General features: G+C 47.8%; 1 protein-coding gene across 5 annotated transcripts in view; it reads right to left on the reverse strand.

The window, feature by feature from the left end:
• The window catches only part of MYCBP2 (MYC binding protein 2), a 1,909,483-nt gene that overhangs the window by 195,179 nt on the left and 1,698,704 nt on the right, over window positions 1-15,600 (reverse strand). For all 5 annotated transcript variants that reach the window (XM_078657470.1, XM_078657469.1, XM_078657471.1 and 2 more), the window contains 2 exons: window positions 1,036-1,132; window positions 456-575 (listed from right to left, as the gene is read on the reverse strand). In XM_078657470.1, coding sequence (XP_078513596.1) covers window positions 456-575; window positions 1,036-1,132 — 217 coding nt within the window. The remainder of the gene's footprint in view (window positions 1-455; window positions 576-1,035; window positions 1,133-15,600) is intronic.

Genomic DNA, 15,600 nt, shown 5'->3' on the forward strand with positions numbered 1-15,600 from the left:
TTCTTAAGTCCCATAGAAAGGAGAAGTCTAATTTAAAGCGTGAGAGCCATCAATGAAACTTACATGTTCAAATAATATATATTCTACTCCCAAAATAATTGAAAAGAGTTGTTTAAGATCGGGAATAACAAAATAAATATTTTCATCTAAAAACTATTCTTTTGTCAGACATCTGATGTTGACAAAAGTATAAATCGCTCTGGTTCAAAACTTTGTTGTTGAGAAATCTATGTCAACAATTATGTTCTTACTGATAATTTGTAGGATGGTACTAAAAGAACATTTCAAGTTCTATATAATGCTGACTGGACCAAAGTGCTAGCTTTGTATGCTTCCATAATATGCATGCTTATATACTCTTTCAAGGCAAGCTTAGATGAGGGAACATGTTTAATGTTTGAAATGCAATTCTGTTATCTAGGACTGTCCTAATGTTGCTTGAAATTTCAGGTTACCCTTGTTGTTGCAATGCATCGAACTGGCGAGCGATATTCTTCTTCCATTTTGGTGAGAGCAATGATTGTTTCTGCAATAGAGTTTTTGGTTACACGAGACCAAGCTTCAGACAGATGACCCTATGGAAAAATACAGAGTTGGTTAGTAGGTACCGATTTGAAGAACAGAACAATTTTACTTACAAATAATACAAAGGGACACGCAGTTAAACACTATTTGGGTAAATTGCGCAATGCTGAATTTCATTGATCCTCCCCCTTCATCGTAGTGCCACACCCTGAAACACTTCATGCAAAAGTTGAAGACAAGTTGGTAAAGTGAATATCACACACCCATAGGATAGACCTTTAAGATAAACGTCCAATAGCAATAAACCCATTGTATACATTTTCACCCAGGAGAGCAGGAAAACTTTCTTTTAGAACTTAAGGTCATGATGGCGGGTACGTGAATCAATAAAATAGAAAATCCAGTTGAAAAATGCTTTGCTCATTATTTCCATATGTCACAATAGTATGTAAGGAAGAGCAAATAATCAGAGACTCATATGATTTTATCGACTAGCTGAGAAAAACTTACAGCTGCCATATCTTTGATTAACTTGATGATAATCTCTGAAATCTGCGTTGGTGTTGAGCCTTTCATCCACCAGTGACTTTCCCCTCTCCGGATATAGCTGTAAAAATAGACAATATGTGTAATCTATAATTAACCTAGAAAAGTTATGAACTTAGAATTTTCAATGCAATATTACAATCTATGACTGAAGATTGAAACTAGAAAAAGAAAAAAACAAATGTGTTTCTCACAGACCAAAAAGGATACACATTCTCTGCAGTAATAATCAGAAGTTTAAAACAATACTTATAATTTTCAGTCCTCTTGCAAATATCCCTTATCGCAATACCAAGCCTGAGTTTGAAAGAGGAGCACAGATGATCGGATTCACATTCAGATGAACAACTAACACATTTAAATGTAAAATGTGTTAGCGAGATGCCACATGACACCTATAATGCACATGAAAAGTGCTTAAGTATAAAAATGGTGCCAACAAAATGCTAAATGTCACAGATGTCTGTGCTTAGTTAGAGTACTCTAACAATCTCCACTTGCCATCATGTGGAGTGGATGGTGGAATACTTTAAGATTATTACCTATTTCCAATAGTCTCTCAAATGTGTTTTCATGTGTGTATGTAGTGGGTTTCACTCAGATACACTGCTAACAGAATGGTGACTGCTTACTGGACGCATGATCTAGGTGCTTGAGAAAGGCATGAATTGACTGAGGATAGTTGCCCCTTAATAACCGACTGGGTAGTATTGTTGGAACAGGTGTGTCTTAGATGTCTTAATGGAAGTTAAATGGTCGTCCAGTTCTAGGACTAAGTCAGGGAGAAAATGTTACCCACCTCTGCTGAGGTCCACGTTCCTACTGCGACTCCTTTCAGTGGTCACAATTGTAGATGAGACGCTGGCCTTTAGTACTCTAACTGCTTGTAACCTCTCAAAATCCAAACTAAAGCATTAGCAGTGTTTTTGCCTTTCTATTTACAGAGAGCACCTTGAATTGTGCGTATGAGATACAGTAATAAATGTTCTGATGAGATGGCTCACTATGGTACTTCATCTTGAAAATTACCATTTCTCTAGCTGCCTTCTTAATGGGAATCCACAATTTCCTAATCTGCTAGGCATACCGAAAATGTTTCCATAACCCGAGCCAGAAAGGATAACTCTGATAAGTGCAACTTGGAATTTGGGTGGCAAAAATAAAGGAATCTTTTAAATGAGGCATTTGTGGAATTTACGTGCTCGAATGACTATTTATACAATTGAAACTTTGTGGATGAAATTTTGTCCCAAATCCCTACACAATAGGCAGACGTTAGAGCGTTACTCAACGCAAAATGTCAGGGCAACTGAAAGCAAAGTGACAAAGACTACCCAGAAAAAAGATCTCAAAGTAGTCAACGTGTGGAAAGCAATAAGACAGCAAGTGAAATCAGACTGCACAATACATGACAAGAGAAAAAGATGGTAACATGTTCTATGAGTCCAACTGATTGTACTTTAGACATTACTGATCAACACCAAATGTCCAAATATTCCTGAAGACATTTACTTTTTTTTAAATGTCTTTTTTATTGAGCATTTTTAGAAACAATACCGTTACCACAGCAGTACAGGGCATTTAGCCATGACAATGAGAGAGCCTGTGTGGTGGTACACATAAGACATGCATTCCTTAACAAAGTGTAAACAGGACCAACATTTGCAGGAATATGCAAACAAACAGAGAGAACCAGGGGTAAGAACCGGGTCCTCTCACCACCAATGCATAAGAAGCATTTAAGTTCTTGTCACATATGTACAGATGTTCGTTGTTGCTAAGAGAAAACAGTACGAATAGAGCACAGTTACTGCAAGTAAATGATGGAACGGGCTGGTGTGTTTCACCACATGGCACCTCATAATTTCTGGTGATGGACATTCTTTATTAACACAAGACAGTTTGTTTCTCACTTCATATCACCTAACTATCTTTTCAGAATTGAACATCCCCTGAAGAAGAGCTATTCCAGCCCGAAATACATTGTAAGTACGTAAGTAATTTTTTATTGTTTTAGGTTAATTAAAACCATTACAAAAGTACATTGATAGCTCATACCTTCGGATAAAAGATTATGAGAAAAATATAATATTTTTAAAACAAGAGAACTTTGATAAAAACAGTTTGGTGCGGGTGTGAGGTCCAAGTGTGGTGTCTTGGCCAATATTCAACTAATCCTGTCTGGTGCCATCTTCCAGATTTTTTAGTTTCAGTTCCAGACATTTCAGGAATTTGACCAACTTCCCATTTAATGGGGGAAGGCCTGGGTCGAAACAAGCAAGAACCGCTTGTCTGCGTGTGCGGATTTTTAGTTCATTGAAGGCAGTTTTTAACAGGGCTACTCTTTCCTCTTTCAGGCTTGGGCAGGTGCATAGTAGATGTTCAAAGTCTTCATACTCTGCCCTGCACAGCCTGCATTTTGTCCCCCAGTCCCTTCTCAGCCATGGTTGCAGATGCGAAATACAGGGTAGAATTCCTAGCCTATGTTTTAAGAAGGCTTCTTTTGATTTCCTGCCGTACCCCAGACCAAAGTATGCTTGTAACCCAGGCGATTTGTATGTGGACAAAGTCATCCATGCGTGCCGCCTTTGTGAAAAGGTTGCTTTATCTTCCAAGTGCGATTGACTTTTTATGCTCTTGTTTACAACACGCTTGAATTGCACATGCGGTAAAGGAGTTTCCCATAATTCTTTTAGACCTGTGACAGTCAGGGATTCCTCTAGGAAAGTTTTCGCCGGCAGTTGAAGAGAGCTGCTTAGGTCTAGCCATAGCAGATGGTTCAGTGAATTTTCTGGCGAGTTCTTTATTTTCTGCCAGCACTTTATGTATGAACCTCTTCTTGCAAGCTTTTGGGAGGTCAGTCCAAACTCTAACTGGATCTGGGCTTGTGAGGTGTAGGTTGGCAGATTAAAGAGAAGTCGGTAGGCCTTTGCAATGGTTGTGTCCAGCAGTTTCTCATGCCTTTTAGAGCCTCACTGCCGTATGTAATAGATGACTCTAGCTTAACTTGTGCCACACGGAGCAGTGGGAGAAGAGTGGGACCATTCACATTAGACTTTAGCGGTTTAAGCGTGGTAGCTATCAGCATCCCTTTCCTCTTGATTGCCTCTAGTTGGTTCGAGAAGCGACCTCCTTTATCGAACAATATTCCAAGGTATTTGTACTCTGAACAATTTGCGACAACCTTTGTTCCAAGGAACCAAGTGTGCAGCTTTTTGTTCCCATTTATAGACAGAACTTTGGTCTTGTCAATATTTATTTCTAACAGGTTCGCTTCGGCATATCCATGCAGTGTATTGATGAGGTTTTGGAGACCTACTTTAGTGTGGCTGACCAGGACCACGTCGTCTGCGTAGGATAAGCTAGGCAGCGCTTTGCCCCCCAAGCGTGGACCGTGCGCGTTACAGGTTTCTAGGGCAGGCGGTAAATCGGCTGTAAATAGGTTGAAAAGGGTCGGTGCTAAGACGCACCCTTGCTTTAGGCCGTTGGTGGTCGGAATGCGCCTGGAAAGGTGTGTGCCGTTGCCGAGCTTTACCTGGACCCACGTGTTGGTGTGCAGTTCGATCAAAAGGTTTAATAGGGGATCCCCCAGGAGGCCAATTTTCTCCAGAGGTAGCCCCGGATGACGTTATCAAACGCCGCCTTGAAGTCGACAAAGCAGAGGTGGAGAGCCTGTTTAGTCACCCTTGCTTTGTCGATAAGTTGCGAAATTGCCAGCAAGTTTGTCGTTGCTCCCGTTTCTCTGCTGAAACCAGTTTGGCTCGGCGGAATTATATTGTGGTGTGTTGCCCATTCGCACAGGTGGGTCAGTAGGAGCCCCGCAAAGTATTTAGCCTCGATATCCAGGAGTGCTATCAGCCGGTAATTTTTTGGCAGCGTTCTATCCCCCGCCTTGTAAATTGGTGAAATGATTGAGCCCCTCCATGAGGCAGGAAGAATCCTGGATCGGCTCACAGACGTGTAAAGAGGGGTCAGCGTTTCTGCCCAGTATTCTGGCTCAAGTTTGAACAGGGCCGGAGGAATCCCGTTTAGCCCTGCTGCACCATCCTTCCTTCCCTTCGCAATGAGTTTAAGCAGAACCGCGGAGATTCCAGGTTTGGATTCTAGCCAAGTTGTTATTGTTTGTAGCGGTTGGCCCTCTGGGGCTTCCTGGGGCTTACTTATAGTGGCGACCTGCTGGTTAAAGTACGAGTCTAAGAAGGATTCCCAAGAAGATTTGGTAATGTAAGACGTTATTCCGCAGTTTTTTGGATTTATGATTTTGTTTATTGTAGACCAAAACTGGGCGCTGTTATTACCCTTTAAGTCGTAATGAAGTTTTGCCCAGAGGTCGTCATCATTGGATCTTTTGACTGTCCATTTCAGTTTTTTTAGGTCCGACCGATCCTTCTGAAGTTTTGCAAGAAGGACCCTGTCCCCCGGGCTTTTTCTCAGCATTCTTAACAGTCTGTTGATCTCTTTTTTGTGGGTTTTTAGGACTGATTTCTGGGATCTTGAGATCTTCCTTAGGGCACCAGAGCCGGCAGATGAACTGTGCCGTACGATAGATGAATATTGATTTGCAAAATCAGCCGTAAATTGTTCCCAACCTGCTACTGGATTGCTTGAGGGGTAGTTTAAGCTGTTTAGTTGATATTTAGCAGCTTGTAATACCTCCGGCGTGTTAGCAACTGAGGTTTTGATCCGTTTAAGGTCTGTGGTGTGGCTGGCATGTGGACCTGTTGGATTTAAAAGTATTAGGTCCGGGAGGGCGCAAAAAGAGACTTCCTGAGGGCGATGGCCACTGTCTCCCTTGTCCCCTAGGTTAAAGCCCAGGATGTTGTGAAAAAGAGGAAGAGAGACCAACGTATAATCTATTGTCGAGGTTATGTTGCCTGAGTTGAACGTGGCCATGGGTGGAGAATCTTCAGGAAATCTTCCATTTAGGACCCTCAAGCCCATATGTTCCAAGTCTTCCAACAGGTCCTTTGCCAACTTAGCGGTTTTACCTTGGCTGCTCCAAGTTTGATTTGGGATGTTCCAATGGTAAGACTGGGCCTGAATATCACTGTTCAAGGATGACCCTAAAATACATTGGTTGAAGTCACCAGAAACAATTAAGTAGGGTGGGGTTTGCGTTGTCAAGACATGATGTAGATGGTCCATTAAACGCTTTGCCTCTTGTTTTTTTCTTTTTTGGGTTGATGTAGGTGTTGATCAGCTGGACCTCTTTCTTGTTTCCCCCAAGATTTAATACCATCCCAACAGTATTTATGGATGGAGAATTGGAAGTGAGCACCTGTACATTACCAACAGTTGAGATTTTAATGTAAATTGCTAGGCCACCTGCCAAACGACCGAACTTGCTTCTCCTTGTGGCTGGGGAATGATGGCAGGTATAGCCCTCTAAGTGAACCGGCTCCTCCAGCCATGTCTCCTGGAGGAGAATGATGTCAAACGATTTCACGTATTGTAAAAAGTCGGTGTCCGCTGCTTTGTTGTTAAGGCTATTTAAGTTCCACGAACATAACTCCAAACGTGGTATAGCCGGGCACAGGCCTGACTCCGTTAAGTGTCCTTGGCGGTTATATGATGTATTGCATATTCTGAAAAGTCGGTCTTCTACCGTGCTGTGGAGATTTACCGTCAATGAGCTGTTTTTAAACCCTGACGCCTGGCTGGTTGTTGGAGATCGACCCAATGCGCCTTTCAGCACCGACCTTGTTTTCAAAGTTATTGTAGGTACTCCCACCTTGGGTCTCTCAAGCAGGGGCAGCGGGTATCCGATGTTATGATAAAAGGCAGTTTTAATCCCCCATTTTTTTAGGAGAATTTGCTCTTCTAGGATTTTGCTAGCAATTTCGGATGAAATCCATGTTGCTTTTGTCGCTTCTTTACCAAATGATCTGTTAGATTCTATAAATTCTATAGAAAGAAGGTCGGCTGAGGATATGTTATTTAATGCTGGTATTGTGCTGAGTAATCGTAAGAGGTTGCCTCTATTCAGAATATCAAAAGAGCCTTTTGAATCGATCGTACTCTGGGGTGAAGAGAACAGTGGTAGGCGTCTTGCTTGAATCATTCACCTGAACGGTTGGCAGGTGGGGATGAATTTGGGTCCCTAAGTCGCTATTGTCAGGCTGGGGTGAGTTTCCTGGGCGAGTACCCCCGAAGGGAAAATTCTTAAAAACGGGAGCAGGTGGAGCTGTAGGGGCGCGCGCTATGGTGGAGTATAGCTGAATTTGGGGGCACGGGAGTGCGGTTATCCTCCGTTCTTGAGCACGGGGTCCTTCCCGGTAGGTGCTGATGGGTCCTACTTGTGCCGAGTCCGAGCTGTGCTTAGACTGTACCCCCCTAATTTCAGATGTTAAAGATGGTATAATGGGACTGTTATCTTTTTAGTTATTCGGGCAGCGGTTTTCCGGCGTGCATTGGTTGACGTTGTCGGTGCCAGGCGGGGCCGACCCCTCCTCCTGTGAAAGAACCCCGGTGGGAGCTGCTCCGTGTGGTCCGTTTACGGAGGATCTAGGCCCCGTAGAGGTAGATTTTCCGCTGGTGTCTGGACCTGGCATCGAGCCAGGGGCTTGCTGCTCCTGCTTTCTCCCTGGCTTAAAAAGCGGATACACTTCTGGCATGCTTGTAGTAGTCAGTTTATTGCGGCCTTTCCTCCTTTGCTGCCGCCGCCCTTTCGCGTTCGGGGGCAGAGTGTTATTCTTTAGGGGAGGAGTGGTAGTTGTTGTCGGGTGGCCCTCTGGTAGCACCTGGTCACCTGATGGCGGTGTCAATGCCCCCTTGTCGGCAGAACTGGCTGCTGTAGGCCCTCTGTTTGATTGTCCGAAGAAGACTGTTTCACTGGGATTAATGTGCTGGGGCCTTGCATTTTGCCCTTTTGGCAACCCTTCAATAAGAGATGATACTATTTCGGGAAGGGCTGACAGTTTGTCGATAATAGGCCCACAGCTGCACACTAGCTTTGCCTCTTGCTGGGCTCTGATGATTAGCGAATTGAGTTGGCCAAGTTTCTCATCTATTCGCCCAACAAAAACAGCCAGAGTGTCAAGTAGGGTCAGCTGCAAGTCCATTTTGTCAGATTGAAAATGAAGAGTGTCTACGGTTCGTTGGAAGGTGTTTAGCAAAATGCCCCAAGTGTTTGCCATATCTGATGCTTGAGTCCTTGGTAGAGGGCTTTTTTGGGTTGTCCTTTTGTTGGGGGTTGACGACAGAGAGGAATTCGGTAAGGTGGTTAGATCCGTGAGGACGCCCTCACATTCGTGACCCCTTTTTGTTCGCTGTTTCTTTTTTTATTGGTTCCTCTGTGAGCGAGGATGGGTTCGCCAATGTTGTCGGAATATATGAGGCAACTAGTTCGGCCCACTCCTGAGAGCCCAGGTAGGTTAGGTTGTCGGGGCCGTCGCTCCCAGGATTTGTTGTGTTACCCCTGTCCTCTTTTAGGTGGTCTTCAGAGATCTGATCTTTTCCAGTGTCTTCCTTTGGCATTAAATGAGGTTTTGAGCTGTCCGGATGGACCAGTTGGTCCAGAAGACTTTTGTCGGTGATCAGAGAATTGTTTGGATTATGTGGGTTATCGCTGCTTAAGGCTTCTTGCCGTTGGGAGTGATCCTTACCGCTACAAACTGTAAGGTTGTGCGGAACATAGTTTGAGTTCTGACTGGTTCCTAGTGCAGGTGAGGTAGTTGGTAGCGGACGGGAGTTGATACACATAAGAGATGAAGATAACTGTGGGTCAGACGTGACCCCGCTATCGTCCAACCGTGGGACTGGTGGGCTGCAGATGGCCATGTCTGTGAGATTGCCTTTACCTGTGGGACATAGTTTCCCCTCCGCAGAGAAGCGCGATGCCGGTTGGCCGCCAGCTGTTGAAGAGCTGTTCGTAATACCACTTCCATGGGCCAGGGGTTGGTCGTTTTGTGCTTCACAGGGAGATAGTGGAAGTAATGAGTTCTGGAGACCCAGGATTTTCCCACTGGACGAGAAGATGGTGGAGAGTGGATCTTTCAGAAAGTAGAATTTTGATGTGATTTTTGGTTGCCGAAGGTTGGGGCGAGGATTCGCGACCTGTAGAACTTGATCGCAAGCCGCATCACTTTCTCCTAGGGAAAGATCACAGCTACCACTGACTCCAGGTGCGTTGTCCTTTATGTTAGCAGTTGCTACAGTTGCTACAGCATTCTGCTTGGCTTTGGCCTTGCTCTTTGGCTTGTTCTCAATGTGAACCCTTTTTTTGCCTGACCTCATATTGAGATTAAGCAGTAGTTTAAGCCAGTGGGTTCAAAAGCGCGCTTAGCTTTGCTGACTGTTGCTAACTGTTGCTCCGAGGGGCTTGATCAAAGGTTGTACTTGCAGGGGTGAGGGACAAGAGAACGGGTTCCAGAATCACTCAGAGCCGGTCGCTGCTCTTCACTAGGCTGCACTAAAGGTGCACAAAAGGTGGCGCAGCTGCGTCTGCAGCTTGCTGCGTCAGTGACTCGATTGTTCCCTGCTGCGGTTGACTGACAGGGCCGCCTGTTTATTTAATGTCTGGTGGCTATGTTGGATTTGTGGGTACTGTGACAGTTCAACCGTGACATAAAGCCTTGTTGAGCATGTGAGCGAGCACACAGGAACAAACACACAAGGGGCAGTGATGCGGCAGTGGTGCGGCAGAGACAGCAATGAGTCCTCGGACACGTGCGCTGACAGTACTGACCAGGAGTTTTGGTACGACTGCTGACTCATATTGCTCTTGTTGGGCGTTAGGGGGACGAGGAAAGGGGTACAGCAGCTCACCTTTCCACTGTGCCTGCGTCGCCGCTCCTCCTCCTCCACCACCACCACTACAGGTCCAGGTCCAGGTGCAGCACCGCTCTGTGAGTTCTTAGAGCGCCGATCAGCCGCTGGTGAGGCAGTTTGGAGGGTCGACAGGTCGGGTCAGCTTAGGCTTCCACTGGTTGCTGCTTGCTGGCTGCTTACTGCCAAGGATCACACAGGTGGCGGCTTTACTTTTGCCACTAGCATAGGTTAAAGAGCCCCCCGTCACTTTTTGCCGAGTCATGCAGCTACCAGGTTACCAGCGTCACCGTCGCCGCTCGTGATACTCTCGCCACACTTTTGCCACCAGCATGGGTTAAGGTTCCCGGGTAGCGCAGGTGGCGCTGTGGATGCACCCCACAGGCAGCGCCGAGGCGGGGCGCCAGTAATACCGGGGAGCAGGTCCCAACACTTTTGCCACACTTATGCCTCACTTATGCCGCTAGCACGGGTAAAGTTCTCCTCCGGAGCTTTTTTGCCGAGTCCTGCAGACCTCAGTTGTCGGCGTCACGGTATTCTCCCCGGGAGGGGCCAAGAGAGGCCGGTGCAGAGCGTTGTTGTAACCCTGACCAAACACCTGAGGCCGTAACTCCCGTGGGGGCAGGGGGCAGGAGCCGATTCCCAGGCACTCCCTTCCGACCTCCGCTCGAGCCTCGAGCTCTGCAGCAACACCAGCAACACCGGCGATGGCAGTGGCAATGGCGCCCACGCCGCCAGTGCAATCGGCCCGCTTTGCCCTGCTACAGCTTGCGGCACCCGGCTCGTGACTTCAGGAGACTTCAGGGGACGCAGAACAAACCGCTGCTACCTCCCCTCCCCTCGTGGCTGGTGTCCACACTCTGTGGCTTGTGCGTTTCTCTTGCTCACTGCTGCTCTCTACTGGCCTGGAAGTCAGAAAGTGGAGATTGGAGCACAGGGGGCTGACCAAAACACATACATTGGGATTTTTAACCAGATCATTTCTTTCATTAATTGGTCCACTGATCAACTCATTTCTGAAAAGTTACCACATCAAGAATGTGAATATACATGAATAAAGTAATTCATGAATGAATAAAAATCAGCAAGATATTCAAATTGAGTCAATTTGTATTTAAACCAAGATTGAAAATCCTAACACCTTCCCCAGCGGGAACCCAGCTGTGCTACCAGGAGAGGCTTCCCTAGGAGGGAGCGCTATTTACTAATACTGTTTGACAAGCTTTTGATCAGAAAGCGATACCCTACTGCACGCCCAGAATCTAAAACCATTTCACCAAGGATTATCTAATTTCGGACTGCGTTAACCATTCTAATTGCTAACACAATCATGTTCCCCTGCCTTTAGTGTCTAACTGCAAGTATAATGGTATCCAAGCTCTTGATTTTGGCTCCAACCTTACACTAATCTAGTATGCCCGCAAAGATATAGGCCATTGACATGCAAGGTCGTGGACCTTGTGGAGCACACAAGTCATGCTTCTAATTGGTTAGACAGTGGACTACTGTTCCTGTCAAGGGTTTAGTATGTAGTGTGGTGGCGGTAGTATACCGTGTTTTGTGAATCAACCTTGGGAATTAGATCTGTTTATCTGTGTTGCAGGAGTGGAAGCCTACTGGGTAACTCGGGCATAGTTCCTCTGCTAAATGCTAGTCCAGGTACTACATACATGTTTGATGCAAGGTCTGTGTGTGACCTGCATAGTGCATACATGGTGTTTATGAATGAACCAGAGTAATGGAGGCCTGCGGGTTCCATTTTGGAAGGTGATAGCCTGTTCATATACACACACACGATAAATGTGAGGTTGTTTTGCCAGACAATGGAGGTGTATTGGTGACATTCCTGAAGGTGGTAGGAGGTGACTTAGACAATGAAGTGGGGAACAAGTAAGGAAATTGCTACTTACCAATATGCATCTGTTCTTGGCATGTAGAGCTGCAGAGTCATATGCTTGTGCATAGATTGCCATCTTGTGTTGGGTCCAAATGTTTGCACTTTGTTTTTCTTCGAAGAAGTCTTTCCAGTCACGAGGTAGATGACGCCTGGTTAGATTGTTTTCCCGCAGAGGGTGATAATGGTGCCAGTAAGAGTAGTGTCTCGTCGCACCCACGGATCTCAGCTGTGCTGCAGATGTGAGTTGAGGTCGGAGAGGTCTGGGAATCCGGGTCTAGTCGGGCTCTGAAGTCTGGATCCTCGAGGGAAGACGACAAAGTGAAGCCGCTGGACGCTTGATGGTGCCTGCTGATGCAAGGTGGACACTCCTTGCCCACAAGGGAGATTTCTTCAGTCTTCTGTGGAGCAGAACGTCGAAGTCCAGAGTTTCTTCTTGTAGAGTTTCAAGTCAGGATTAATCTAATTTGGAATGGGACCAGCTCCTACCTTTATCCTGCTAAAGAGGGCTGTACTGCGACTAGGTCCCTCCCATGGGTGGGACCAGGAATGGGGGTGGTTACACCCCCTATCCTTTGTCCGGTCTTGCGCCAGAGCTGGGCCCGGAGAGCCCCAGCAACTGGTTTGAACCGGTGTATGCACAGGGACACCTTGTGTGCCCCGGGCATGAATCATTCCTTTCAGGCCTGTCCTACCCAATACACAAAATCCTGTCTGGGGTGGTGCTAGCACCTCCCAAGGCAGGAAACCCTTTGTCCAAGCCTCCCTCACTGGAAGGACTCCCAGCAGCAGGAGGTCAGACTTGTGTCTGTGGTGGCAGCATCCATTTTGTGATGCTGAGACTTGGGTTAACTTTAGGTTTAAAGTATTTTATTCAGCACCACATACATAGACAAACATACATAAGTATGAAGCATCTTGTCAGTGCGGGCAAAGCTGCGCCCACCGCGAAGATCTACCAGGTGCAGTTCGTTTGTGCCAGTCCATCACAGCGGTGAGTGATATGCATTGTCGCAGTATGAAATGACATTCCCATTGCAAACACCCCCCCAAAAACCCCAACTTCCCAACTCCCGGCTCCCTGCCTCCCCCCTCCCCTCCCTTCGTCCAGTGCACAGGCCCTTTCCAAGTCCTTTACCAAAGTCGCCTCCTGCAGGGGAAGTGAATCTCCCATCAAGTCAAGGGGCTGGCGCCGCTGGGCTCATGCGCCGCAAAAGACGGAGGTATTTGGGAAAAGTAAGTTCTTTAAATTCCGTAAGCAGCAAGGAGTGAAATGGTTGCCAAATCTCATTAAATTGCTCTATATCCCTCGCTACTGTGAGTGACAATTTCTCCATGCCTAGCACGTGCCACAATCTATGGAGCCAGCCCGTGATAGAGGTTGTCATGGTGGTGCGCCAATGTATCAGGATGTTTTGGACCGCTGATCCTAGTGCGATGGCTATCTGCCTACCCCTGCGGGATCTGAGTGGGTACATCAGACCATTCGGGAGCCCTAACAGGGTGTACGCGGGAAAGCGTGGCAATTCTATGCCAAAGTGGGAGTCAATTTCGTCTAGCACCTCCTTCCAATAGGATTCTAGCAGCGGACAGTCCCATAGAATGTGTGTCAGTGTGCCCCGGTGCCCGCACCCTCTCCAACAGGTATTCTCCTTGCTACGTTCCAGCTCGTGAACCCGATCCGGCGTATAGTACCAATAGGTGGAGACCTTAGTTAGTGTGTCAGTGAGGCCCATGTGGTACGCCGAGTGCCTTGCCCTATAGGATATCTGCTCCCACTCTTTAGGACTCAGTGTCCTACCCAACTCCCGTTCCTAGCGTTCTCTCCCCGGGTTATAGAGGTGTGTAGCAGGTGGTTGTAGTAGCCTATAGAGATCCGTGATCAATTTTGAGTCCGATGTGCGCGTCAGAAGCCATTTTTCGTATTGGAGGAGTTGTCTATCGGCCGTCTCCCGCACCTGTGGTTGAAGAGCCCAGTGACGAGCCTGCATATAGTGGTGCCTCTCCGCTTCAGGGAGTGAAAACTCCTGGCGAAATTGCGGGAAGGGAACGACCCCCTCTGGGCCATACATGTGACACAGGGCTCTACACCCCGCCCGCCTCCAGTGTGTGAAGGCTCCCCTTTCCATCCCCGGGGTAAAGTCTGGGTTGTCCACCAACGGTGTGAGCGGTGATGGGAACGAGGTGAGGCCACACGCGAGGTTGGTAGCGTCCCAGACCCGTAGGGGCACCCTTGTAACAAACGAGGCATACAGATTCTTGGGCCGGTGAGGCCGGCGCAGAAATGGGATTTCTTGTAGGGGCCGGCCCGCCACCGCCTGATCCTGGAAGAGCCAGTGCTTATCTGACTCCCACCTACTCCATTCTACCAGATAGCGCAACTGTGCTGCTTGGAAGTATTTACGTAGGTCCGGTATTCCCAGTCCTCCCGCCTCTGGGACTAACATTGAGAGAGCCCTGCGCATTCTGGGTTTTTTGCCTGGCCAGATAAAACGCGAGAGGTCCGCCTGTAGTTGCGGGATCCACCCGACCGGTGGCTGGAGCGGCAGGGCCCGGAACAGGTAAAGCACCTGGGGCAGGACCGTCATTTTGACGGCGGCTATCCTGCCTAACCAGGAGAGAGTGCCGCGATTCCAACGTCCCAATTCCTCTCTAATCTTTGTGCCTATGGCTGTGTAGTTAGCCGACACCATGGCCGGTAAGGTGGGGGCCAACTGGATCCCCAAGTAGGGCACCACCTCTGATGACAAAAGCATGGGGAACTGGTTTTGTAAGTAGGCCCTGGTGGCAGGCTCAAGGGAGATATCCAGAGCCACCGACTTCCCTATGTTCATTTTAAAACCCGCGACCGCACCAAAGGAGACCAGCTCCTCAATGCTGGCCGGCAGGGCCGTTCGGGGTTCATCAAGCGATAAAATGACATCGTCCGCGTAGAGGCTTATAGCGTGCGTGAATCCTCCCATCCGCACCCCCGTCACCGCCGGATTGTCACGCACCCGTTGGGCGAATGGCTCCATATAAAGGGAAAAGAGCAGGGGTGAGAGAGCGGGCATCCCTGCCTGGTACCTCTCTCGATGTTGAAGCTCCTCGAATTATAACCATTCACGCGAACCACAGCAGTTGGTAGCCTGTAGCAATTAAGGATCATGGAGCGAAACTTATCTCCTATGCCCGCCTTCATCAGGACCCGTTCTAGATAAGGCCAGTGCACCCGGTCGAACGCCTTCTCCGCGTCCACCGCCAGCATCATTCTCTCCCCTGGGATCCGGGAGGCCTTCTCCAACAGGTGGACGATCCTCTTGGTGTTGTCGACCGTCTGCCTCCCCGGGACAAAACCGGCCTGATCTGGGTCTATAAGACCGGATAGGTGAGGGGCTAGTCAGGCTGCCAGGATCCCCGTGTATAATTTTAAATCTACATTCAAAAGAGATATCGGTCTGTAGGATCCGCAATGCTTCCGGTCTTTCCCAGGTTTGGGGATAACCGTGAGGGAAGCCCGCAGGAGGTCAGGTGGAATGGCCCCTGGGTCCGCGAACGAGTTAAAAAGGCGAGTGAGGTTTGGGGCTAGTGACGTGCAGAACGTTTTGTAAAAAAGCGAGGTGTACCCATCCGGGCCTGGCGCTTTGCCATGTTTGAGCCTGGCGATGGCAGAGATCACCTCCTCTATCCGGATATCCCGATTTAAGTGCTCGGCCTGCAAGGGATCCAGGGAGGGTAGGGTGACCGAGTCCAGGTATGTGGACATTGCCGTCTCATCCGGTGGCTCACCAGCATAGAGATCTATGTAGAACCTGCGGAATACGTCCGCTATGTGGGCGTCTTCCGTCACCACCGCCCCTGCGGGGTCAGAGATCTCCTTCACCAGTTGA

This window comes from Lissotriton helveticus, chromosome 8 (genome assembly GCF_964261635.1).
Source record: "Lissotriton helveticus chromosome 8, aLisHel1.1, whole genome shotgun sequence".
NCBI classification, from domain to species: Eukaryota; Metazoa; Chordata; class Amphibia; order Caudata; family Salamandridae; genus Lissotriton; species Lissotriton helveticus.